The sequence below is a fragment of the Microtus pennsylvanicus genome, chromosome 4, assembly GCF_037038515.1.
Source record: "Microtus pennsylvanicus isolate mMicPen1 chromosome 4, mMicPen1.hap1, whole genome shotgun sequence".
In the NCBI taxonomy this organism is placed as follows: domain Eukaryota; kingdom Metazoa; phylum Chordata; class Mammalia; order Rodentia; family Cricetidae; genus Microtus; species Microtus pennsylvanicus.
The window spans coordinates 98,464,605-98,492,395 of NC_134582.1; the positions used below are offsets into that span (position 1 = coordinate 98,464,605).

The following is a 27,791-nucleotide window of genomic DNA, read 5'->3' on the forward strand; positions in this document are numbered from 1 at the left end:
GATCCACCCTAGAGGTGGTTATGAATTGTCATGTGACTGCTGGTAATTGAACCCAGGTCCTCTAGAAGAGCAGCAGCCAGTTTACTTAGCCTCTGAGCAGTCTTTCTATTCCCAATAAATGTAGCTATGAAAGTGAATGATTTATTACCAAAGTCAAATAGGTTATTAAAAACAATAACAACAGGTCTGGAGAGATGGCTTAATGGTTAAGAGCACTGGCTGCTTTATCGGAGGACACGGGTTCAATTCCCAGCACCCACATGGCAGTTCACAACTGTCTGTAGCTCCAGTTCTAGGGGATCTCATGCCAATGTACATAAAATTAAATTATTAAAAAAACCCAACAAACCATCAAGTCATGTGAATCTTAAAGAAAAATGACTTTCTGATACACAATTCAGTTTTTTTCTTCTTTGCATAAATTTTCATATAAATTTACTCATTGAGTAGGGATTTAAAGTGCTATGAAATGTTATTCTGGTTGAAATATTTTGATTTTGATTAAGGCAGATATGTTGTGGAAGCCACACTGTAGTTAGGATGCGATAACTTGGTTTGCATTTTGCTAAGTTTTTTTTCTCTATGACTTTGAGGGATTTAATTTTTATGAACTTAAATTTTTGTTTAAAATGTTTTTAAAAATATATTTATTGTGTGTATGATGTGGAGATGGCAGAGGTTAGAGGACAACTTGTGGGAGATGGTTCTTTCCTAATACTATGTGGGTTCCAGAGTTAAGCTCAGGTCTCAAGTTTGATAAGAAATGAGCTATCTGACTGCTCCAGATTTCAGTTTTTCCAATCGGAAGAATGAAGATATCTTGACTACTCAAAAAGATATTGTTAAATATATGTGTGAAAATTGTATGGAGTATTAATTAGTAATTATAATGTTTTAGAAGGTCTCATTTAGAGAGAAACAAATAGCACACTACTTAATAATAAATGCTTCAGTAATAAATACTAAATATGTATGCTGTAGTATATATATATATATGAAATTGAATGAATCATACCTATAAAGCTAGGTAGTTTAGATATGTGACCTAAGCCTGTAAAATGTATCATATCCCAGATGTCTTGCAAGTAGCAGGAGATGCCAGCTGGGGAGCAGAAGCAGTGGCTAGACATTTAAGTGTTATGAGAGTAGACTGAAAGGATGTGTGAATCAGAGGCACCTGCTTGTTAGCTTCAGCACTAAAGTTAATTCAACTCTTCCATTTCAGCTCAAGACTCTGACCTGCTGGGAAATGTAGAGCTTAGTGTCACTGAGATCCCTGCTGGGAACCACATCCTCTCCTTTCTAGAGAGCCCCAACACCCCTTCTTCAAAATGTGTGCTAGAATCTTCTACACCCTGACAATAAATGCTCAAATTGAATTTTATTAGCTGAACCTGTCTCAGAACTACATTTCCAAAGAGATAAATATTCTTTGTTCTTAGATTTGTTTGTACCCTTGGCATAGAGTACACCCTCTGTTCTTGTTAGCATTAGTTTTGTCACCTGAAGCTTTCTGAGTAGAAATGTGCTAACACATTTCTGCATTATACTTACATAAACATAATTGAATATCATCTTTCTTTTTGTGATTTTATTTTATTTTTTTATTTTTATTTATTTAATTTTTTTGAGGCAGTGTTTCACTGTGTAGCCCTGGCTGACCTGGAGCTTACTCTATAGACCAGGCTGGCCTTGAATTCAGAGTGATCCACCTACCTCTACCTCCCTACTGCAGGGATTAAAGGTGGCTGCCACCGCATCTGGCTATTTAAATGAATTTTAATTTGCTTAAAACATAACATCTCTTTTTTGTTTGTTTTTGAACCTAGAGTTTTCCACATGCTGATAAGGAAGTGCTTTACTGCTGAGCTATATCTTCAACTCCACAACTCATAGTTACTGTTTAACTTTTTATTTAACTATTTGTTAATTACTAATTATGGTTTTTATGTTTTCTACATAGTAGATATTTCATAGGAATAGAGCAGATCTGAAGTATAGTAGGGAGCCCAAATGGGCATTTATATCACAATCTGTATTATTTTAAGTGTAATCTTAACGGATTATACAAATTAATTATAGGTCCCAAAGAAATCAGTTAAAAAGAACAGTAATAATTATAATGATCTCTTTTGGAAGCAATAGTAACATTTTAGCAACAACATTTTTAACAGGTGTACAGCAAAATGAGGAAGGATAATCATTGGTTCTCATTTCGTGTTATTCTAGTAACCTTGTAGATGTCATAAGCAAACAAAACATACAAAACAAGCTATACTAGCTTATTAGGTGGATATACTTCTTATATTCCCCTTGGTTTTTCCTTTTTCTGGCTATCTCTTTTTTTCATGCTCAGGTGGGGCAATCAATTTCTTCAGGGCACTGTGCTATCTCCACTGTAGAAGAAGATAGCTTTTCTTTATCCACAAAGCTTTTCCCATTCCTGTCCATCTACCACAATTATCAGATAACTCTACAGGTTACTGCTTATTATTTTCATCCTATCCACATGTGAGTGTGCTGATGCATCTGAAAGCTGGAGAACCTACCCAGTATTGAGACGTTATGCTATCTAAGCCAGGAAATGCCTGGCTGCCCAGATACTTCACAGAACAATAAAGCAGGAATTGAATCTCTTATTTCCTTCCTGTTCTCCATTTCATTATACCTATGGCCTCAAGTGTTGTTTGATATCCATTAAGTCTGCTTGCTTTCAATTACTAGTAGTCTATAGGAGTCTGTTCTATGTTAAAATATTTGTAGATCCAGAACTTCCCCTAGCATGCTGGACCCACCTGCATCAATTAGTAATAAAGAAAATGTTGAAAAGATATGCCCACATGCCAATCTGATGGAGGCAGTTTCTCAGTTTCAGGTTCTCTCTCCCCAGGTGTGTCAAGTTGACACTCGGGATTGAACATCCCACAAGTAGACCTTAAGCAAATTAGTCTGAATTTGCCTTGTTTTTCTTCGTTTAAGTGGAGATAATCAGAGTGGCGTCGTCATAGATATTTTGTGTGATTATAAACAGTGACTAGGTGAGGAACACCGCAAGCACACATGACATATATATTCCAAAGCCTGTGTAAGTGCTCACTTTTATATCTGTTACTGTTTGCAGAGCCAGAGAGGTGGCTCAACAGGTAGAGAGGAGCTTGCACAAAGCCCTCATGGCCTGCATTTGATCCTTGGATCCCACAAAATGATAGAAAAGAATTGGCTCCTGAGGGTTGTTTGTCAACTTCCACATTTGCATCATAGCACACACATGCACACATACATAATAAATGACATTTAAAAACAAACAAACACATCAACATGCATGACAGGAATTTGGGTCAGGAGCTCAGAGATACAGTGAGGAACAATAGGTTTAAAGTGAACATAAAAAGGAACAGCAGTAGATAGGATTCTGTGGCAATGAAAGCTGGACCCAGCCCATATGCATGTTGTTAGCAACTGCCTTTAGTTTTGCATTTGATACCTTTCAAACATATCTGGGCTGTATGTGCTGGGGTATTGGTGTATTTTGCCTTTTTCCTAATCATTTGGTTAAAATTTATCTGTTTCTTATTAATAAAGGCTTCCTCTCTACCTCCTTGTTTTTTGTTTCCCCTTTAATTCCATTTTACTTAAACTTGCCGATTTACAGAAAGCTATTTTAGTCTGTTGGAATTAATGTTTTTGTGTTTATACAAAATATGCCTGGAGTTCACATTTGGTGTTTGTTTCTTTGTTAAAGATGTAGAATAAGCATTTGCAGTTTAGAAGGAACATAGTTTCATACCATGTTGTCAGGGTCTTTGCTGACCAAAACCCTGTTAAATCATTCTAGTTTTTGACTGGCTTTTGTGGAAGGTAAAAATTAGGTAGGTTCATGTTTTTTAGATGCTTTTAAAATAAACTGACATAATGGATAGAAACTGTTAGGAAAATAGGTTAAAGGTTAAAAAATAGTAACAGTTGCCAGAGTGAATGATGTGCAATGTCACTACCACAAAAAACTCTGCAGTCCTTTTTTCTTAAATGTCATTGTTATTATTTTAATAGTCTTACATCCAGATTGTTCTGTATATTTTATGCTCCTTAGAGCATATATATTATTATGATTACTATAAAATTTTGGTATAAATTATTAATATTCCTTATTATAAAAGTATGATATGTTCATTGGAAAGAAAGTAGAAAAGATAGATAAATAAACCACTCATGGTCTTACTGGGGCAAAAGAAAATAGGAATGATAGATAACTATTGACAATCTTATCCCCTGGGGCAGTAATCATTAATATTTAGAGTAGTTTTTTGATTTTGTTTAATTTTCTTAACTCTATGCATAAGTGTGGAAATATTTAATAAGTATCAGTGGTTTTGGCTTTGGGGGGCTTACCAAAGGATTAAGTTTTACATTTTCAGGTGTTAGTACATAAGTTCTGACAGCATATTGTATAGTCACCACTAAAGACATGCTTCATCAGTAATCGGATCACCTTAAAAGTCTCTTCATGCTCCTTTGGGGGCAAGCATTTTTTTTCTTGATAGTTTTAAAATTTTAATTGAAGTATAATTACATTATTTTCCCCTTCCCTTCTACTTCTCCCATTCTTTCCCCAATCCCTTTTAAACTTATGACTTTTCCCATTGATTATTATTGTTATGCTCACATATATTTTATTCATTTATATATATAAATGTTGTCATGCTCTCTCTCATATATATATATATATATATATATATATATATATATATATATATATATATATATACTGCTGAGTCCATTTTGTGTTGCTTGTATGTATGTATGTGATTTTAAGGCTGACCATGTAGTATCTCTGGGGAAGACTAGTTCTCCTCTCAATAGACATTAATTGCCCATAGTTCTTTGTGTAGTTGCAGGGCCCCTTGAATTACCCCTCTCTTATTAGCATTTTATTGTGTTGTCATGGTTTGAGTCTTGCTTTGGCATCCATACTGTTGTCATATCCTAGTTGTAATGTCTCTGCCAATCCTAGGAGACATCATCTCACAGCAGACATCCTAGTCCTTTAGCTCTTACAGTGTTTTAGCTCCCTCAAACGATTATGTTTTAAAAAATTGTGACGTTGAACTAACTTTGTGTCCAATGTTGTGCATGCACACATGCATGTGCCTGTACAGACACACTCCACATATGGGAAATAAAAGCCCAAAACATAAAGGATCACTTTTGATGAAGGTGTTTGCTATTTGATAGGTTCAAATATTAGGTATAATTGGGACTTTCTCCTTTGTGTGCTGACTACTGGGTTTATGGTAGACAATGTGTAGGATGACTGGAGGTGATTTGCCTCTTTCTGGAAACTGAGTATTAATATTAACCTTACACTTACCATGCAACACTGGGAATCCAAGACTTGACTGCAGAGCCATTCTTCCTTCTTAGCATGCATAAACTCCTGAGCACCTGCCTCGAGGACACTTTTCCTGGTATAGGAAAAAGGATGGCTGCAGAAGTTCTTGGCTGGGAATAGTCACCTCTTTTGTTCAGAGGTAGTTGACTACCCATTTGAATTGCTGCAGTCCTCTCTACAAGGAAGTAAGTGGAAGTGAAAGTCTAGTGTTGGTTAATAGCACCTTGTATGGAGAAATAATTTTGAATTTTAGAGAGTACTAGATGGGTAAATATGTTTGAAGTATTTTTTACTATTCAGTCAGTTACTCCTGTATTCACCATAGTTGATTTTGTTTTTGTTATTCATGCAGTAATGTGCTAGACTAAATATCTTATTTATTGCTCAGCTGTACTTACTAGTGTTTTTTTTTCCTTTTACAAAGGTAAGTTTTGTTGAGATAGGGTTTTATGTGTAATCCATAAAATCCTGAAATTCTTTTTCCTCAGTCTCCTGAGTTCTAGGGTGACAGGTATCCACCTTCATGCTGGATTGTTTAGATTTTAGTGCAGAATTCTGAGCTCTCGTATTCTAGAGACTTGCTTTTTATTATTATGTTTTGGTATGTAAGGACATGCAGGTTCTACTTTCCCAGTGTGTGACTTTACACTAAACATTTCATTGCTTTGAATCCCAATTTCCTGATCTGTAAAACGAGAGCATTTGATTAATTGGTCCCTATGGTCTTTTGAGTGCCAAGTTTGACATAGATATTATCCAGTGATGGCTACAAACATGAGCCAGGTTAAATACTTGTTAAATATATTCTACTCCTGGATGCTTCATAGCCCACTGACTAAACAACTGGAAAATTTTATTCTGATTTCCAACAACATCCCTCCCTATTAATTGATATGATATAGCTCTTACTGTAAGTACAGAATACCTTGGTATTGTAGTAGTGGTTAGCTTAAAAGATGTTTTGTGGTGTGCGTGTATATTACTGTTGTTGCTTGAGACAATCTCACAGTGTAGTCCAGACTGTCCTATAGTTCACTCTGTATCCCAGGCTGGCTTTTTAGGAATCCTCAGCAAAAGCCATTTCTGTTTTATAATAAGTAAACATATGGAGGGAAAGAGACTAGAAGGCTATGCAAACAAGCACTTTCTCCTCATGCCTATGTTGTATTCTGTCTCCTACTAGGAATTTTCAACCTTATGATATTGTCAATTTGCATGCACAGAGTTCACGATTGAGAGCCATTTGCAATTTATTTACAAAAAATCCAAGAATTATATGTCATAATGTTTTAATAGATGTTAATTTTGTTTTATGCCACGTTAATCGTTATCCTCCACCTCATGAAGTCCATGGGCACAGATGAGACATGCCTGAGTGTGACTGATCTTTTTCAGCACTGTTGTTTCCTCCATCTTAGTCTTGCCCAGAGTCAAGACCCGGGAAATCTCAGGCACCCACCTTTTTTTTTTCCTGAGCTCTAGAGTATTCTAAAATTACAGGGTTTCAGTGTGTGGGGGTCACTTGATTAAAACTGGAATTACTGTTTAATCTATAAAACATCCTGTAATGAAAAAGGACCAAATCAAGTTAGTGTGAAAATGTGCCCTTTAACGGCCCAGCTTTGTTGGGGTTTGATATGTTTTGGTAGCTTCCAGGGGGAAGAGTGAGGAAGATTATTTTCTAGTTCAGATAATGGAAGAGTTGGATTCTAGTCCTGATTTGATCTGTAGCTAGTTGTGTGATATTATGTTATATCTGTTACCTGAGATGCCAAATGGCTGTTTACCTTTCTCGCTGAGTTCTTGTGTGAGAGAAAAGTAGAAAATGTTTCTGTGTCTTGAGAGTAATAAACAAATAGTGATTGTTTCAAATGATCTGGAATTTCATATAAAATAGATACTGCCAATAACTATATGAAGAATTAAATTTATAAAGGTCATAGTTGGGACATTGTTTCTTCAATTAAAATGCCCCCCCCTTTGACAAATTTTGAACGTGGCTGGAATTTACACTGGGTCCTAGCAAATGAGCAGATCTAGCCTGTTTCCTTTGGTTTCAGGAGTCAACTGTCAGAACTTAATGTTACTTTCAGGTTCTTGGTGTGACATTTTAGTCATTAGTCTGATTGGAGCATTCTCTATCAGCCATCCTGCTGGTTTGCTGCCTGCTCAGATACCATGTCTCCTAGGAGTCCCCAGGGGCCAGTGGGGAGGATGAGGGGGAGACCAGCTGAGCTCCTGGGCTAGAGACCAAGAGCCCTTGCTCGGCTCGTTTCCCACTCATTGTGCAGCCTGGACCCTATCACTGGAGGGGCCTGGCAAGGAAATGAGGAGGAAGTGAGTGCCATTGCTGGTTCAGAATGTTCCAGTGTGGTTGGAAAGTTTGAGGAGCAGCCTGGGTGAGAAGAACAAGACCTTATTGACAGGGTTCAGTCCTGGTCAGGTCTGTTTCACATCAGCTTTCTGAATAATCACTGCTCTCCCTACCCAGGGAGGTCCAGAACAGTTACTACTAACCCCCCGCCCCCAACACACACACACACACACACACACACACACACACACACACACACACATTCTATATGAGTATGCTAGAACATAAAGCATTCTGTTTTATTCCATGTGGATACAGTGAGGAAAATGTAGTGCTGGCTGCTTCAAGGTAACAATACTATAATAAAAACAAGTCTGCTTTCTAGAAATCTTTAGTTAAATTATTATCAAAGCAGCTGTTTTCTTTAATACTGTTTTGTTATCCATTGATTCACAGAACTACTGCCCCCTAAATAAAACAAAATCTTCTAGTGATCACGTAGTCCAGCTTAGCTTATCTTGGCTTGAATTAGTCAGCTTTGTGATCTGATTTAGCTAACACCTTAACATGTATAAAACCTATACACATTGTAAGGTTGAGATGAAAAAGCCAAACTCTCTTCTCACCATGAGTCTATAAACTAGAATATTTATGTCAAGAAGTCAGAAGAAAATCTGTTGGAGTTTTTAATGGACCACAGAATGTGCCCTTTTTATGCTGGGCCTTGCCATTCTTCATGAATTCCCGCAGGACTTGTGCACTAACGTTGTAAACACTCACTCGGCAGCCCTGCTGTTTTCATGACCCATAGGGTGTCTCTAGTTCCAGCTTTAGGTCAGATCATGATAATAATAAGATTTGCTTCATTTTTTCCCTGGAATATCTGGTAGGGATTTCTGAACCTCACAGGGATATTTTATGCTTTTTCAAACTTATGAAACCCAAGAAAACGCAAATACTACAGCTGCTTGTCAGAACACAAATTTGTGTTAATTGGAGCCTTAGTTTTACATTTAAGTCTGAGTTAGATTGAGGGGATTCCCCATTGTGGCAAAAATCTGAAGAGAAATTATGGGATTGGCTATAAAATGTAGGACCTACCTCTTTTTCTGAGAGACGCTAGTACTCAAATAGTAATAGCTCAGCTCTTTGCCTCAGACTAGTTTAATCAGATATCTGTTATAGTTTTTTCTCTTGTAAAGTGACACGAAATCTTTTAATTAGAAAGTTTCAACTAGAAACTTCTAAAACAATTGCTATTACCAGTTGAGACTCTCAGTGCTTATTCAGCTAGCTCCTTCTTAATGTAGGAATCACTGCACGTTTTAAGATAAACTCATGTGAAACATTTATTATTTTATCAAAGAAGTAACAGTTTCATCTTTAGAAATTTGTTTGTATGTATGCACACATATATGGTCAAGTGCTTTTTAACTGAACCCATCCCATAAACCCTCTAAACTCAGTGCCTCTCTACAGCACTATAGCTTAGCAGCTAACTGGTCCCTCACACCTCCCACGGAAGTGCTCACCTTCTTGCATAGTACTTCCAGCCTTCTCGACAATTCAGTGGAGTCATTCTCAGTAATGTCAACACCTTGTGCTCTGTCTCATATTGAACTTGCCAGCTTCCTTTTAAAATATCATCCCCACCAGAATTTGTTGTATTCCTATGGCACCAAGGCATTTTGCTTTGCTAACATATTTGCATACTTCACATAGCCTGTAAGTGGCAAAACTTTGTGCTCTCTGTTTCTCTGATTATTTGCTTGGTTTTTGATTTTTTTCCCCTGTCTTTAGTGATGTCTACATGGGTATTGTCTGCTCTGTTAATAGTGGAACACCATCTGGTGTTTGTTGTCATTATCAGTTTTGTTTTTATTTTGGTTGCTATGATGTTAATTCTGTTCAACTTGACTTTCAGAAGATGGTCTCAAACCCTTAATGTTGATAACGATTCTGTACCAGCCACCAAAGGTCTAACACTTCTCAATTTTCCCTCTCTTTCCAGGATGGCTCATACTTGGCAGAATTCCTGCTGGAGAAAGGATACGAGGTGAGTGACTCAGTGCTCTTGGGGTTGCCGTGGACTGCTAGGATGCAGCTGCTTTGCTTCCTCTGTGTGTGCTTTCCACGGAAACTCTGATAACAAATCAGAATCCAAGCACGACTCTGCCGTGGCGCCGGTGATGCTGCCGACTCATTGTGCTGTCTGTCTGCTGGTGAGCACACGGGGTCTTGCTGCTCTGCGTGCCTCCCTGTTCTCTGATAAAGCAGCAGCCTGTGCGAGCCTGACTTCAAGAGTTTTAGGGTTAATGTATGATGTAATGTGCCACATTAAAATGTTCCACTCATGGTGAAGTCACTTAATTTGGAAATTGCACAGAGCAATAAAAACCAAGCTGATCTTTGGCAAGCTTGCATGAAAGATTTACACCTGGAGGTGTTTGCTTTCTAATAGGCAGCTGTATATTTTATAGAAGATGAATCTGTGTCATTCATGGTTGGTGCTATTATCATTATGATTTGTTCTTCAACATTATTAGAAATAAACATTTGTATTAAATCTGATTACTTTAGCAAATATTGTACTTTTCAAAAACATTTTCCGGATGGAATTTTATATAACTTTATGATCTATAGAGAATAAAAACTTATACATTGACCCATATCCTGGCCTGCTTTGACAATGTTGTATTAATAGTTTTACATGTTCTCTTTACTTCCGTTAGTTGTAGTGATGTTATATAAAAATGTGCTGTTGAACAGATGGAAACAAACTGCAAACAATTTGGCTTGTTAACAAGATTTGATGAAAATGGAATTAGTTTTCTTATTGGAAGTCAATATTTTTCTGATAGCTTTGACTATAATAAGTCATAGCAGTGTTTATAACCTTATTTTATTTTTGTAGTAGTTCTATATCTTGCAATATCAAAGTAAGACTATGTAATTATGGGAGTACCTATGTACACATATGTCTGTAGAAATAGATTGCTATAGTAATCGAGAGACTATATATTCAATAAAACAAAGTATTTTAGAGAAGGTCATACATAGTACAAAAGTTTTGGTTTTAGAAAAAGGCTGTTGTCTAGTCAAAGTATTAATATGTTAATGAATAACAGAAAGATTTGCTAGAGATACATCTGAAGTGCTATACAAATATGTAGGACCTGCTGCTAAGAGATGTATGGTAGCCAGCGCTGGGAGTGAGTTGCCAGGGGATCAGGGTAAGAAAACTGGGTAAGCCAAAACATCATACTGTTGAAGATGGAGACAATATGTTGAGTGATGCTCTAATCACAAGAGTGTTGAGATGTACTTTGAGGTGCACCTGTGAGACTGTGAGTAGACATGAAGTTGAAAGTAATAGTCAATGACTGAATGTAGTCTGAAGATAAGAAATTGTATGTGTGACTGTATGCTCTTATAGAGAGTGGACTAGTGGGTAGGCAAGCCTTCTATTGAAGAAGACAGGGAAGACTGGTATGGGAAAGTAAAGTCTATTCAGGTGTCTCATTGAGGAATTACCAGGAATCAGAGGACAGGGAGGATGCAAGATTTGCAAATAGATGCAATGAGAATTTAAGATTGCCTGATAAGCTGCAAGTATTTTAATTTTATTAGCATTTGAAGTTAAAAGAACAGATTTGATTGCTTTTTACAGAAAGACAGCAGAAGACTTACTTGGCAAATCACAGTTAATTGGGAGGAATTTATCACAGATAAAATGTTATGAGAATAGTGAGATCCATAAATTATTAAAAACTATGATTGGTAATTCAGGGGCAACGGACAAGGTAGGACACAAAGGACAAACAGAAGTCTTCCACACAAGATGGTAAAAGTGTGGGCTGTGTGTGGGTGTTAAGAGCAAAGGCTTCATGTGTGCTGTATTGATTTCAGTGGACTGCTTCTCCTCAATTTTAAGAGATGATATAATTGTAGAATGATCTATTAACAGGAGTCTGGTGGTGAAATGGGCCTTTTCTTTCTATGCTTGGGTCACAGCAAACATTAGAGTAATTTTTTTTAAAGGAAAGCATTGGAAAGTTTTCAGAATTATCAACTGTAGTTCTTGATGATTCAAGACCATGAGCAGTATAGAAATAGAGTGTGTAGTTGAATGCCTGGGATCATGTATGACCACATTTGAATCCAGAGGTCAGTGACAGGAATTTTGAATGAATACAGACTTCTACTTCAATGGACTCTCAACCTTAATGTGAACCCTCCTCAGGTACTTTTGGAGGCTGGCTCAGAAATTTGTGATTGTCCTTTCTTTTATATCCCTGGGTATTATTGATGCTGCCTCCTTGTGAACAGATAGGGTACCATTATATAATGGAACAAATGAACTTTAATGACTGACTGACTGGGTGAGTCAGTGGGGCCTTCCAAACTATTTTAAATTTTTTATTATATTATTTTTTTTACTGTGCCTGCATATGTATGTATGCATGTATGTACGTATGTATGCATGTATGCATGCATGCACACACACATGCTGCAACTTGTGTGTGAAGGTCAGAAATCAACTTGTGGCAGCTAGTTCTGTTTTCTGGAGGATTGAACAGGCTTGGCAGCACATACATTTATGTGCTAAGCCATCTTGCTGGCTTTATTCTCTGAATTACTTTCATTCCATTCAGATTCAGTTACTATTCAGAAATACCAGGAAGCTTAGACATAACTAGAAAACACATAGGTTTGGTAGCAAAGTGTGGGCTAGGAACAGGTCAGCCCTGTAAGAGTCATGATGCTGTGGCTGCTTTGTTCCTCTACTAGAAGAGGCAGACTTTCATTTGCTGTCATTGGCACAGTCAGCCTGGCATAGAGAAGTAAGCCAGTAGAGGAGACAGCAAGGTCAGTGGGGAAATTAACAGTTAATTAAGCTCTTTTGCTTTTACCGTACTTAAAAAAACAATGAAAAATTACAACAGGCATAGAAATCTCAAAGAACAACTTATATGCAAAAGGATAGCGTTTTTATTTTTAACGACTGGTGACTAAGAAGTTTATTAGAATTATTAAAGCCAAGAACAGGCAGGTAGAGGGGTAGTATCATGGTAGGGATTCCAAGGAGAGTTCAGACCCCAGCACTAGACACAGAGAGGCTGGGTCTCTGATGACAATTAGATCCTGAGGAATAGCATTTATTTACAGAATGCTGAGTAAGATATAATTACTCCTTTGTTCATGTACCTTTAGATTCCTGGAGCTTGGAACATGTTTTATGTGATTGCTGAACCTTCTGCATCTGTTCACATTATGAATGAGTCCTCCAAAGTAATCAAGTAAAATACAGTTATCTTTTGATAATCTGCAAGGGGATTAGTTCCAGGAACCTTTGTACATAAAACTCAAGTTACATATATAAAATATTATAGTATTTGTGTATTGTTTGTACATATTCTTTTTATACACTAAGATAGTTATCATACCAAATGCAATGCAAACATTTCATAACTAGCTGCATTAATGAGGAAACAAAGAAAAGTTTGTCTTTGTTCAGGACAGATGGATACAGCTGTAGTTTGTTGACTTCATGGTTGCAGACATTATGGATATTGAGAGTCATGTATATGCTATATTTCTGCCTCAGTTCTTACTGAGAAAATGCTCAGAATAATAGTATTTATTATTGTTTGCTTTTTGACTTTTACTCAAGATTAAAACATTGAAGATGTGACCACATCCATACTTGTTTGTTGTTATTATTTTTTATAGTTAACATTATTATTGTTCTTATTTTGAGAAAGGGTCTTGCTAAGTAGCCCAGGCTTGCTTAGAAATCATGATGTTTCTGTCTCTGTAATGTTCTGGGATTACAGGCATATGCCACCATGTCTAATTCTCTTGTTCATTCTGCAGTTACCCTGAAGACACTTTTTATATCTTATATATACTATATATATTCTGTAGCTTGCTAAAGCTAAAAGTCCATTTTCTTTTATTTCCTGTTGACTAACACAGATCAAGGAGCTGAATAAGCAATATAATTCTCATAACATTCATCCCTGGGGCTTGGCCACTGGGTAGCTTATGTCAAAATCCTCTGTTCTTGCTGCCTCTGTGTCCTCAGGTCCTCAGTCCAATTTCTTGACCTCTCTCTCTCTCTCTCTCTCTCTCTCTCTCTCTCTCTCTCTCTCTCTCTCTTTCTCTCTCTTCTATAAGTAGGGATGATGAGCACATTTGTCTAAGATTCTTTGGAGTATGAGGTGAGACAGCATGTGTGAAACACTTAGCCAGTGGAGCTTTGTGAGACATAGGGTATCTCTTGATACAGGAGTGATAGAGAGGGTGAATGGTGACAAGCCAGGGGCACATGTTGTAGAAGGTACTATAGTCTCTTTACAACATTGAAAGGCATATTCTCTTGCCTAGGGCTCTAGAACTTTTGAATTCTCTCACATTTTCAGGGAAAAAGGAAAATCAATAGGAGTGACATTTGCCATGGATGTACATTCTAATTTCAGGTACCTTCTCAGTACCACAGTTTTAGATAGATAACATGTGGTGAACACTACAATGTGTGCTTTGCACAGAGAAAAATAGGAGATATAAAGACTAGTACAAAAAAAACTAAGTTGAACTCTCCAAAATCTATCATGTATCTGTGAATATAAGATAATATGTTTTTAATAACCTTACAAGCAAGACAGCATGTCAGAATTTAAATAAAACATAGGTACACTTTAGTTTTAGAGTGTGGTCTTCTTCCTGTTCCTTCTTTACTCTTGGAGACTTCTATTTCAGAGGCTTGGTACTTTGATTAGAGAAAAGGCCGTTCTTCATATAGATTTCATTTTCAAACTGGACTGTACACTGGCATCATAGAACAAGTGTGTCCTTTGACTACCATGCTGTAAGCTAGGTGTGTCAGGCATTGCTCTCACTTGTGGTATGGTGATTGTGAAGATTTGCCTTACCAGTAAAGGCCAGTGTCTGCTATGTGGTCATTGCTATGTAAATGTCAGATACTGATACAATCTAGGTGATCCATACTTTCCAAAGATGAATGGCACTAACCATCCCTAGGAGTTGTCCTCCTCCAAGAACAATTTAGACTCTGGAGAATTTGGAATCCAGTGGTATGAATCACCTCTCTTCTTAATAACTATTGAGAAAGCTTTTCTTTGTTTTAGCACCTACTTTGAACTCAGTATTTTGGAATCAAATCATTTTTATTTTGATATTGAGAGAACTTGAAATTTTTCTTTTTGACGGTTGACTGGGGCATGAAATTTGTATGTTAAAATATCCTCTTCCACTTAAGAACTTAGATATTCCTAGATAGCATAATTGATAATAGTACTGATTAAATTTATCTAAAAGTCATTTCGTTTATTTATTTTCTCTGTTTGCTTTCCTAATCCACATCTCCTTTTCTCCCCATATCTTGAAAAAGGGCCTACCTATTTCTTTCTGTGAAGGGAAAGCTGCTAATCTCAAATTCTTAACTAGATTCTGCATTTTGCACACATTTTGGCTTGTCTTAATGTTTGTATTTCACCTGCCTCAGAAGCAGACAGACTCAGCTTTCATTAGTTCTTAGAATAATACCTTCTGTCATGGATTAAGTATTTGGCAAGTCTTTCTTCCCTTCTACACACATGCCAAATTTGGGAGTAAGTGGAAATTCAAACACACTTTTTTTTTTCACTGGAGAAAAACAAAACAAAAACTAGTGCTTTGTCTTTTTAGGTGTGACATTAAAGTCATTGCTTTTATTTGCTCTGACTTGATGTCCACGTTAAGATTGTAGAATATTCTTATCAAAGCCTTGCAAGTTTGTATGTTTAGGACATTTCTCTGTCCTTTTTTTCTATTGGAATATGTGCTTTCTCTAGAATTTAGTAATTAAGAGAAGGCTGCCCAAATAATAATTATATTTTAATTATCAAATAAATTGTTTTCAGAACAAAGAAAATTTTTACTGAATAAAACAGAGCACTTATATTAGAGAAATTTTAACAATAGGAATAACTGTAAACACCAAGTTTCGTATGCATTAGTACATATGTAAAAATAGTCTCTTACTTTAAAATATTCATTAATTTGTAGATCAGTTTGACTTTATAATCCAGTAGCAACTGAAAAATTTGAGATTATAAAATACAGTTAATTTTAAACTTAATAATAACACATTTCTATTTAATGCTTCCTAAATTTTAATATTTGCTTCCTAAAATGTCAGCCAAGTTTGCAACATTTCTAAGGTATTTTCATATTTATCAACCTTTCTTGAGTTTTGTTCTTGTGGAAAATGATGTTGATGAGTGCCTTTCTCTTGGCAAAAACAGTTAGCTAACAGAGTTATTAATCGTGGGCATGTCATATCCTTAGCAGAAGTCAGTTTCTTGTGTATGCCATATAAAACGGCAATGACATTTCTTTCTGTTTGAAAGAAAGCTTTATGTGCTTATAATTCCCTTTGCATTTGGAATGCTTGAGTCATGCCAGGGATTAATTTTGGTTTGAAATAGACAGAAAACGATTGAGTTAAAATATAGAAGTGTATTCAGCTGTAAACGAATCTATCCAACATTAGAAAGAACACTTCCAAAATAAGTTCAGGATTAAAACTGCCACCAGTGCAACTGGAACTTCAGCAGTTGGTGACATAAGCTCATGTTAGCATTGGCAGCATAGAGGGAGAAATCTTGACACGAGGAGGAAGTGGGACCAAGTGTGGAGCAATTTCTCTCATGTGTCAGACACAGTGGTCTTTTCTTTAGTATCAGACAGGTATGCTCTGCTGTTCAGTGATTTTATCCCTTCACATTGACCGTGGCCATATCAAGATTTTTTTAAAAAGTCTTACTTCTTCTAATTTTTTTTTCAAATCTTTGGTCTTTTATGTCTTAAGTTTAGTAATATATAATCTTTTCCTTAATCTTTATAGTTTGGCTTTTTAACTTTTCCACATAGTCTTACAATAGCAGCTGCTCTCTGATTTTATCTATGCCTCTAGAAATTGATATCACAGCATGAAGTAGCACTGGTAAATACAGGGTAACTGTGGAAATCTTATGCTCTGTGTTAAACAGGTCAAAAGCGGTTTCACAGCTGCAGCCTTAAGTTTGCCTTCACTTTCAAACCAGAGATATTTTTGTCATCAGTACTACTGTGTATGGTTTAGAAGACAAACTTGAATATATGCAACTATGCATGAAGCCTTGTAATTATCTAATTACTTACATTGAGATTGGCAGTAAAAATCCATCATAAGGTCAGAAACAGTGTGCTGGTAGCACACAGGCAGTAGTTAGGCAGAAAGTAAACAGTGGAACTATTTCTCTTAATTTATTCCATCTTGAAGTATTATTTATACCTTTTAAAAAACATACATTAGGCAAATGAACTTCCAAGTTTCTTATCAATTCTCTCTTATATTTATAATTTATGTTTGTCTTTCTTTACTTAAAATTCAGGTCCATGGAATTGTACGGCGATCCAGTTCATTTAATACAGGTCGAATTGAACATTTATATAAGAATCCACAGGCTCATATTGAAGGAAGTAAGTTTCTCATTTTTTTGTTGCTTCCTATTTTTAGATGTTTTCAAATATCATTATTCATAGCTCATCTAGTCACAATTATTCACCTGGGATTACTACAGTGAATAACACCTGACCTACAAGCTAGGGAAACATTCCTTGTACCTGCTTCAGGCTTAGCGCCATATTGGTCTGATTATTAGAGTGATATAGTCAGTAGGTGGCTTTAAGAGAAATAAACAAGACTTAACTTTGATTAGTGCTTTGTAGCTGTGTGATTGGACCCTGATGTTGTCTTCTCCTTCTTTTCTTGCTTCTCCTACTCCCAGATTTCTATTCCATTTATTCTGTCTGCCTGCCAGCCCACCTAGCCCTTTTCTCTGCCCAGCTGCCAGCCATTTATTTATTAGACCAGTCAGGTGTTTTATACAAGAAAGTAACACAGCTTTACAGAGTTAAACAAATGCAGCATAAAAGAATTCAACAAATCTTTGCATCATTAAAGAAATGTTTCATAGCATAAACAAATGTAACATACCTTAAAATAACATTCCATAACAAGTACCTAAACAAAATTACCTCAAAAAAGTTATCCCAACACAGGTATCTTCTCATTTATCATTGTGTTGTAGATTTCTTTAGAGATGCTATATACATTATTCCAGGGTCATATTTTTCCAGATTTCACTTTTATGTAATACATGTTTTAAATTCTTACAGCCCTATGATAATTGTCTAACATCTTCAGGATATTACCATTTTTAAAACAAGTCTATTTGAATTTATTATTACAAATTCACACAGACCTATCCTTACACCTTATATGTTTCTTAAAGATAAAAGTTGTACTCTGACACTCAAGAACCATCAAATACAATGTTTCTGTTTTGTGTTGTTGCACAGGAATTGGTACACATGACAGGATCTTGCTAAGTAGTTCACGCTAACCTCAAACTCAAGATCCTTCTGTCTCAGTGGTCCAAGTACTGGGATTGCAGAGATGGGCTGTCACACCTGGGACCATTTCTGGTTTGACCTTCTTTTTCATACATGAATAACATGTATTTCAGTTTTGTTATTGAAATGTTTCTCATGTTATCTCATATCTGATGATCTTTTTCTAAATCCTAAAGACATGAAGTTACACTATGGTGACCTCACCGACAGTACCTGCCTGGTGAAAATCATCAATGAAGTCAAGCCTACAGAGATCTACAATCTTGGTGCCCAGAGCCATGTCAAGGTAAGCTCTTCTCATTGCCTTTGCTTCTCTGGCTGTGTCCTTTTAGTATCCTCTATTTACCACATTTATCGTTTCTCAATAGCAACCACTAGTCCTTATCAAGTTAATCTTCTGTATTAGTTTTGGAATTCATCCTAATAAAAGTGCTTATAATTTTAAGCTGAGGTTTCTGTTACTCAAAAGTACAATGAAATCTTTCAAGTAACAATCTGCATGAAGTTTAGGTTGTTCCCTATATTCAAGAGCGCCTGTTCAGACATTTTATATCAATCTGTGAGAGAAGTATTTGTTAAAATGTTAGATTGGTATAGCTCATTAAAATCTTTATTTTAGTGTTAATTTTTGGTAATGAGTATATGCTTGTGTTGATGGATATTCTTGTGTTGTAATATATCCTTAAAAATTATATTCTTTGGGTTGCAGTTATATGTTAAAGTTAGCTTACTTTTTTGTTGTGAACTGTGAAAAGAGTAAGCCTTTTTTTGCCATTTCCTCTTATTGTGACACTCTTAATGTTAATTTCTTCCCTATATTCAGAGTATCTGGTACTTTGCTCATCTTTCTTTAGTCCTTCTCTCTGGAACAAGTCACAGTAAACTTGAGAAGGTCTTCCATGCCTTCCAGCTTCTGCTTGACTCAGATTTTTTTTGACTATGCCCTGATGCTTCCGTGGGTGAATGAAATTTGAAACCAGACTTGATTTGTTCTATTTATATACCTATTTAATCAAGTGGTTAGTAGTGTTTAGGAATAAAAACAAATAGCTCTAAGTTTAAAAAAATTTCACAAACATCTATTCATATTTTTTCTTTCGTTTAAAAAACAAATACAACAATTTTATTAGGGTATGGTGTTTTTATGTTTCTCTTATTTTTTCAATTTTGTACAGAATGGGGGCAATATTCCTGCTTTCTACACCTCTGCTGCTTAAGGCAGGAATAGGACCTGAATTAATGAACAGTGGAATTAGCCTAGTCATAAAACAGCAAATTTTACAAATTGAGGGTGAGTCCTTGGGTTGCAGAGCCTTTGGACTCAGCATTTAAGAGCACTAACTGCTTTTGCAGTGTACTAGGGGTTGATACCCAGCACCTACATGGTGGCTTACAAACATCAGTAACCCAGGGCATCTAATGTCCCTCCTGACCTCTTGAGACACTAGAAACACATGCAATATACATAGGCAAAACAATCATACACATAAAATGAATACATCTTAAAAATATTAAACAGATAATGAATTGTATGAATTTACTGTTATTTTCTCAGTTTGAGATTGGCTCATTTTTTCCTATGAGATCTACGTGAAGATTTATAAAGGCATTTCTTATCTGCCTATTCTGTTTAGAAATACAAAAAAAAATTTCTCATCTTTCTCTTTTTTTTTCCTTTGGGTGTTGTGGATGCAATACAGGCTCTCATACATGCTAAATATATGCCAGAGCTACATTTTTGCCCTTTGCAAGTAGAGCTGTTTTCCTAGGGATTTTCAATTTTTGTTTCTCCATGGTTAAGGCATGTCTTAGATTTTGTGTTTGAGAGATTATCTTATTTTCTACAGAAAAGTACTAGTGCTGTCCTTCCAGGAATAAGGCCCGATTTCCTCTAATTGAAGCAGTTAGCTTATCTTGCATACTTCTCTTGATATTCTTATCAAGTCTATTACAGACAGGAATGGATTGTTTGGGAATTACCATTTCACTTCTTAATTTCCTTAAGTTATGGAAATTTTCTTTTTTGATTGTAGATGGTTTATAACCTCTACAAGCCATAAACTAGCATGATGAGAAGATGGGGAAGTTTTTATTTTTATTTATAGTCACTTTCACCTTACCATCTTAGTATCAAATGTAATTGTCTTTTTCATTCACCAAAATATATTATAAGTTCTCCAGTATGTTACATTTTCTTGAATTGTAGTGAGCACAATAGGGTTTGGGTATCATTCTGGAGCGTTTGTACTGTAAAAAAAATGTAAGCAGAGACAGTGGTTTGATTTGTTCTACATTAACACAAGTGTGAATTCATCTGTTTTACAGTATTTTAGCCGTTTTTCTTAAAGGATCAGTAAATTGGCAGGGATGGTGCTTAGTTAGGATTTAAAAACACATATTTATTTATGTCTGAGGCATGTATATGTGTATTGTGTGAATTTGTATATGCCACAGTGCATGTGTGGAGGACAGAGACAATTTTCAAAGTTGGATATCTCCTTTTACCATGTAGGTTCTGAGAACCAAACTCAGGTCATCAGGCTTGGCAGCAAGTGCTTTTACACACAGTTATTTCAGGTGTAAGAATTTTGATTTTTAAAATAATTTAATCTTTCAACATTTGTTGTTCATATACTTCATACAAAGTATGGAATAGTAGAGAACAAAGAGATGTAATAAATCCACTTGTGCTGTTGTGGGATTAGTAGGGGTGATTAGAACAAGTATCAGAAGCTTGAACAGTATTTTTTTTAAGCTAATGAATTTTTTTTTATTGAAAAAAAAAAAAAGAAATTCCTGCCTCCTCCCAGCCTACCATTTCCCTCCCTCTCCTCCCACTCTTCTCCTCCTCCCCCCACTCCTCTCCCCCTCCCTCTCCAGTCCGAAGAGCAGTCAGGGTTCCCTGCCCTGTGGAAAGTCCAAGGTCCTCCCCGCTTCATCCAGGTCTAGGAAGGTGAACATCCATACTGGCTAGGCTCCCACAAAGCCAGAACATGAAGTAGGATCAAAACCCAGTGCCATTGTCTTTGGCTTCTCATCAGCCCTCATTGTCCGCCATGTTCAAAGAGTCCGGTTTTATCCCATGCTTTTTCAGTCACAGTCCAGCTGGCCTTGGTGAGCTCCCAATAGGTCAGCCCCACTGTCTCAGTGGGTGGGTGCACCCCTCATGGTCCTGACTTCCTCGCTCATGTTCTCCCTCCTTCTGCTCTTCATTGAGACCTTGGGAGCTCAGTCCGATGCTCCAATGTGGGTCTCTGTCTCTATCTCCATCCATCACCAGATGAAGGTTCTATGGTGATATGCAAGATATTCATCAGTATGGCTATAGGATAGGGTCATTTCAGGTTCCCTATCCTCAGATGCCCAAGGAGCTAACTGGGGACCTCGGCTTGGGCACCTGGGAGCCCCTCTAGGTTCAAGTCTCTTGCCAACCCTAAGATGGCTCCCTTAATTAAGTTATGTGATTCCCTGCTCCTCTATCCAACCTTCCTTTCTTTCAATCATCCTGTTTACCCAAGTTCCCCCCATTCTCCCCTTCTTACTTTTCTCTCCCCTTCTCCCCTAGAGGCAGGTGAGAGGGAACTCAGTGTAAGGGACTGGATGGCATTTAGGAGGAGAGGGAGAGCTCGGGTCTTATGGTATATGAATGGTATTTACAGTTGTACTGGGAAGTGGAGAGTTGAAATGGAGGTATTAACATAATTGTCAAGAGTCAGAAAGGAAGAAATTTTGATCATGAATACTGAAAAGAAATGTGAAAGTTGAGTAGGCAGGGAGCTGGACTATGCTAGACAACTTCTGTGTATGCTGAACAAAGAAAAAAATTATTTAGACATGAATTTTAGATGCTAAAGTCTATGGGTGAGGTTGCCAAGATGTACTTATTACATGAGTATGGTGATGTTATAAAGAGTATAAGGATAGAAGAGCTCACCTAGTGGAATGAGTGGACTTTCTATGGTCTCTAGAGAGGGGGCAAAGCACTAGTGCTCAGAGACCAGATAGCTGATTCAACAGCTATGTGTAAATTGAGGTGGTGCTTTCATGTTCTAACTGCATGGTCCCAAATAGTCGTAGGGAAAGTTATATTCATTACAAACTGTTTGGCCTATAGTTCAGGCTTATTACTAACTAGCTCTTGCATCTAAATCAACCTATTTCTATTAATAAATGTATTGTCACATGGCTGTGGTTTTTACTGATCTGCTAGCATGTTGTTTCTCTCTTGAATCTGTCCCTCTTCATTCGAGCCCTTAGTTTGATTGTTCCGCCTAATCCTGTACTGCCTGGCTATTGGTCAAACAGCTTTTATTAATAACCAATGGGAGCAATATATATTTACAGTATAGACACATCCCATAGCAGCTATGAGAGATTTTACTAACAGCACTTAAAAAACACATGGATGAAGCACATTGTGGGGCTTGTTGGTCTGTTGGGTTGTGAATTCAGTTCTCAGAGTCCTTAGTATGGTGTCTGGTAATGGTAGGGAAGGAGATAGAAGGCTGTAGGGAACTTGCCTTGTAGTATGGGAAGGCAAAGTAGGATAGCAGGAACTCAGGTGACAAGAGGCAGTGGGTAGAATTATCCACGTAAGTAGAAAAGGTAGACCTTCCTAGGAAGAAGGGGATAGAGGACAAGAAAGAGATTAGTGGCCTTCTCCATAGGCTGAAGATCTACTTGTAATGTTTCTGTTAATTTGCTTTTGCATTGCTGGGGTTAGAAACCAGGTCTGAAGGCATGGTAGAGGAGTGTTCTGTTATTTAGCCATACCCCATATCTGACTAAGGACTTTGAAAAGGAACACCTGAAGAAGCTGTAGTAGGACTGAATAGATTAACACAGGGGGGTTAGTAATTGTAGAGTTAAAAGGGAAATGTATAGTGAGTGGATTATTTTCAAGGAATTTTGTGATGGAAGGAAGAGAGAATAAGATAGTAAAACTTATGTCATCACCCCCTCAAAATTGCTCGGCCTTATCTCCAGAGTCTTTGATTTCTGAAGTCCAGGCTGAAGATGAGAACTTTGATTTTTGAAAAACCTAGTTAGTTTTTTGCCTAGTCTGGTGGTCACATTTTGGGAATCATTTCTCTAGCACTTCAGGTATCTTGGCTCATTCATGTAGTTGCTTTAAATGTATTTGCCTTAGACTTTCCTTTTAATGTACCAGCTTCTGAGTCTGATGTCAAATAGTTCTGCTAGTCATTCGTTCATGACAATGTGAGACTTTACAGCCCCTAACGACACCTATAATCAAGAATGGTGAATGAATCAGTGTACCCCAGTTCTTCCCTCTCAGAAGCCTTTTAAAAATAGCCAATGAGAATTGGTCCTTTGCAGAATTCTCCTTATATTTCAAGACAAAGCATGAAAACAGTTCATGTCCTTTAGCCCACACTTTTATACTCCTTTGCTGTGAGCTAAAGACAAGTTGATTCTTAGCCCTGGGTAGTAGACGCTGGGAATACTGGCCAATGCTCTAGTATACTCTCAGCTCACCTAGCTCACCAGTATGCTACTTTGTCCTTTGATCACTCTGTGTTACACCTCAGATTTCACATATTGGTTTGTTTTGTTATTATCAAGGGATTAAAATATTTAATTTTAATGAATTCTTCATGTTAGCCTATGTTAATATCTTTGAAGTATTTACTGTGCTTACATTTTTTAAATAAAAATTTATTTCTGACTGGTGTAATGCTTTCAGTAAGATTAACATAAAATGCTACTTTGTAATATTTTAAAAGATTGTTCTAATATTAGCACATTTTGCATTTAATTTTGAATTCTTGACTTCTAGACTGGGCATTGTTTGTGTTGGACTCACACTGTACAGAATAAATTCTTCTATCATTCACACTTCCAGTGAATTTGATGTGGGCCATGGTAATGCTAAAAGTAAGGAAAATAAAATAATAGGAAGCTGGTCTGGCTTCCTGTAGGAAACCAATGAAGATGAAATTGCTCCTTGGAATGAGCCCACAGCAGTCTGGGAAATACTGACTGAAGACATTTTTCTGAATCATAAACAGTAAAATTATGACTCATGGAGTTGTTCATTGAAAGGCTGATTGGATCTTACGTGGGAGAAAGTGAGAGATGACTGCAATGTACCAGTTATTAAAGCAGTTAAACCTAGCATGATGACATCATCCCAATAGGAACAAATGATACAGTTTATAGTTCTGCCCATCTTGAGAGAAAAAAAAGTTTTAGGAACCTTTTGGGTTTTTTTTTCCTTTTTTAGTTTTTTTTCTTAATTCCTTGTGAATATTCATGTTTCTTGTCTGTTCAACATTTTTAGTTATGTTTTTGGAATTTGTCTACTTTTCTTCACAGCTTCTTTGATCTTGCATCATTCCTACAGTCATAGTATCTATGAGATTTTTCCACAGTGAACCTAGTCCAGTGTGGATTGCATTTGCCTCACAACGTCATGCTGGAATTGGCATAAATTTTTCAAACATGTGAAAATTATTCAGTCATAAGGCAGTCATGAACTTGAAAAATAATTTAATATGACTTTCAGTTTTACAAATGAGGTCATCTGCTCGAATTGTACATTTGGTTACTGCCAAATTCAGGATGAGAACTCAGATCTTCATGTTATATAATTTAATTTAAAGACCAATAAAGAAAACAATTATCTCTACCAGTGGTAGTTCTGACATTAAGTAGTCTTCATAAGGTAATACCTTCCCCCACATTGCTGTGCTTCTTCTTGTACATACTTCTTCCCTTGTGTCTGTGGTGTCGATAGTCTTCTCATTTTAGTTTTGAGAAGGATTTTTCAAATCCCCTTTCAGTGCTAAAGATCATTATTATATCTTCTCCAAACTTTCTCTTATTCAAATTCAACATGACTAACTCCATAGTTTGCATTCCTCATCTAATCCTTTAATTATCCTTCTTACTTTCCCTTTTAGTTCTCTGAGTTACTTATTTGGTTTTTTTTCTATAACAGTAAGGAGTCCTGATTGCTTTGGTTGAAGGGGGTTGAGTTAGAGCAGACCAGGTGGGTGTGAGCTGCGATTTCCTTTCCATACTTGTGAAGATCAGTTGATATATTCTGAATGGAGAAGCCCAAAGGGCTTATGACTCAGGAAGCTAGTCATAAAGCAGAATTGCTGTGAGCCAAGGGGCTAGTTGTAGTAGTGACCAGTCCTTATGTCAGAATCAGGGAGAGATAAGATTGAAAAACAAGTCCAGCAAACAAAATCAGGAATTAAAACAGGCATGGGAATTACATTGGTAGACCCTGGGAAAGGGCCCTAAACAATTTAATTCAACAAGCTAAAGAATTGTCATCTATTTCCTGGAGGTTCTGAGTTGCAATTTACAACTTGATAACTAATTGCTATATTTGTCCCAGAAAGCCTGAATCTCATGGGAGAAGGAACAAGTGGCATGCTGCACTGAGAGAATTTGTTATGGTGGGAAAGGAAGGTTGCCTTGGTTTGTATATAGCTGACCTAGTAATAACACAAAACAAAACTATAGCAACATGGTGCTTTATTGCACAGTTATTGTAGAACAGGGGTAGACCGTTAAAACTCTACAACTAACATTATAAAGGAGCTGTTTTCCTGTGTTGTTACTCATTCATTTATTTATTTTGGACTCTGGAAGCCTAGCAGAGAGGTGCGATCAGGAAAATGAGTAGACAAGAAACATTGCTGTTGCGGTTAGAAGAAACATCCTTAAAATGTGAGTCAGGGCCTGCCTCTGTGGCCCACACAGTTGCATGGTAGAGTTCATTATGTCACCATGGATGAACGTGGTCATCTGTCTCTCTTTACTAGTGGCTGTTTTGTACTAGACCCAGTGCAGGGTACATGGTGGTGGTGGGTAGTTGTAATTAGCATCTGAATAGGGATTAAATATAATAGTGCCTTGGGATTTTCTCATGATAACTGTGGTACTGGAAAGTGATCTTAAACCAAGGGTTTAAGTCCAGTTTCCTGGACACATTCTGGAACTTCACATCCAATGGCCTGCTGTATTGCTCCAAAGACTGACCTCTGGGATCTTCCATGATTTCAAGTCCTTGTCATATCATGACCTGACTAGGGCTTAAGACTGTTTTCTCTAGTGAGTTGCATACCTTTGATTGTAGTCTCTTTTACTGTTGTTCTTCTGTGAACCTTTGGTCTTGCACTGGAGTGTATCAGTCTTTAGACACTGCTTCAGTTTCTTGACTACACCAACCTTTATTGAAAGCTCATCTTGATGCCAAGAGCCCTGCTGAACCCATTTGCAGTATGCACCATCATTCTCAGTAAGTAGGTCAGCAATGAGTGATTTGTGCAATGAGAAAAGGAAATGGAAATTGCCCATTCTTCCACCTCCCTACCCCCAATCTTCCTGTGCTCCCTGTTCACAGTTCAGACTAAAATGAGTCATATTATCCAGAGAAGTAGATGGAGGTAAAATTCGATGATCAACATGCTAGTCAGTGCTGTTTCTGCATAGGATGAAGGCTGTGGTTTGAAATGATAGGCAAGACTGTTTTCCTTAGTTAAATGTCTATAGTTTCTGTGCTGAAACATAACCTTGTATAGCATATTCTAAAAAGGGAAATGATGTATGGGGTCCTTTGTTTTTTATTATGTGGGCTGTAGAATTCTGAGGTGGCAGGGCTCTTGGCAAGAATCCAGGTTATGCCCTTGTTTCACAAGTGCCTGCCTGAGATTGCCAATTGATGGGCAGCCAAACTCTAGCCTTGAACCTAGAACTGATTCCAGTCTGTCTTCTTGTGCTACTAAGCTGAGATGACCAAAGATGGGGCCAGGGCATGGGTGCCATTAACTATGATAGAAGTCTTACCTCTGTTGTCGTTCTTATCATTTACTGTGAAAAATGAAGTTTCAGTGTAATAGGTTGAATTAAAGGCATTTTTCCTTGCTGGAGGGAACTGATTATAATTAATCCCATATGAGTGGTATTTTTCTAACTAGGAAGCTCTCCAAATACAGTGGAGGGTGCTGAATGAACACACGAATCATACTAAAATAAATTGGTGTACAGGGAAAGTAGGAATGTACAGAATTAACTTAATGATCTTAAATGATCACAATTTGTCCACTTGTTATATTATCATATACAGTTCTTGAATGTATTCAGAGCAGCACAATAAGTTCTTTAGTTTGTTAGCACATTGTGAATATTGAAATAACATTGAGGCCTAAGTAGCAGAAAGCTATAGTTTGTTAGAGAGCCATTATGCAGTCTTGAGAACTTAAAGGTTTATGTTGTTTTCCATCTGGACTGCTGCACATCTGTGGGTCTATGCATGCTTGAGTATGTGTTTCTCAAAAATGTGACTTCCTTTACAGAGGAAGTAAGCAAGTGACACGAATAATATCTCTGTGGTAGGTGGTAATCCTCTGATATGACCAAGGACAGTTGCCTTTTGTTTGTTTTGGTTCTGCAGCTCCCATTTTTTTCTGAATAGTTGTTCCCTCTTCCATGTAGGCACAGTCCCTTTAATATTTAAAATTCTTGGTAATCACGTTAGTTTATTATAAGGAAAACTTTGGTAAGAACACCTTTTCATTTTAGAATTTAACATTTGTGTTGACACTACACAAACTTTAATAATATTTATATGGCAAGTCGGTTTCA

General features: G+C 36.9%; 1 protein-coding gene across 1 annotated transcript in view; it reads left to right on the plus strand.

Moving 5' to 3' along the window:
• The window catches only part of Gmds (GDP-mannose 4,6-dehydratase), a 511,111-nt gene that overhangs the window by 83,411 nt on the left and 399,909 nt on the right, over nt 1-27,791 (plus strand). The window contains exons 2-4 of the mRNA XM_075969961.1: nt 9,715-9,759; nt 17,144-17,231; nt 18,344-18,453. Of these exons, the coding sequence (XP_075826076.1) occupies nt 9,715-9,759; nt 17,144-17,231; nt 18,344-18,453 (243 nt within the window). The remainder of the gene's footprint in view (nt 1-9,714; nt 9,760-17,143; nt 17,232-18,343; nt 18,454-27,791) is intronic.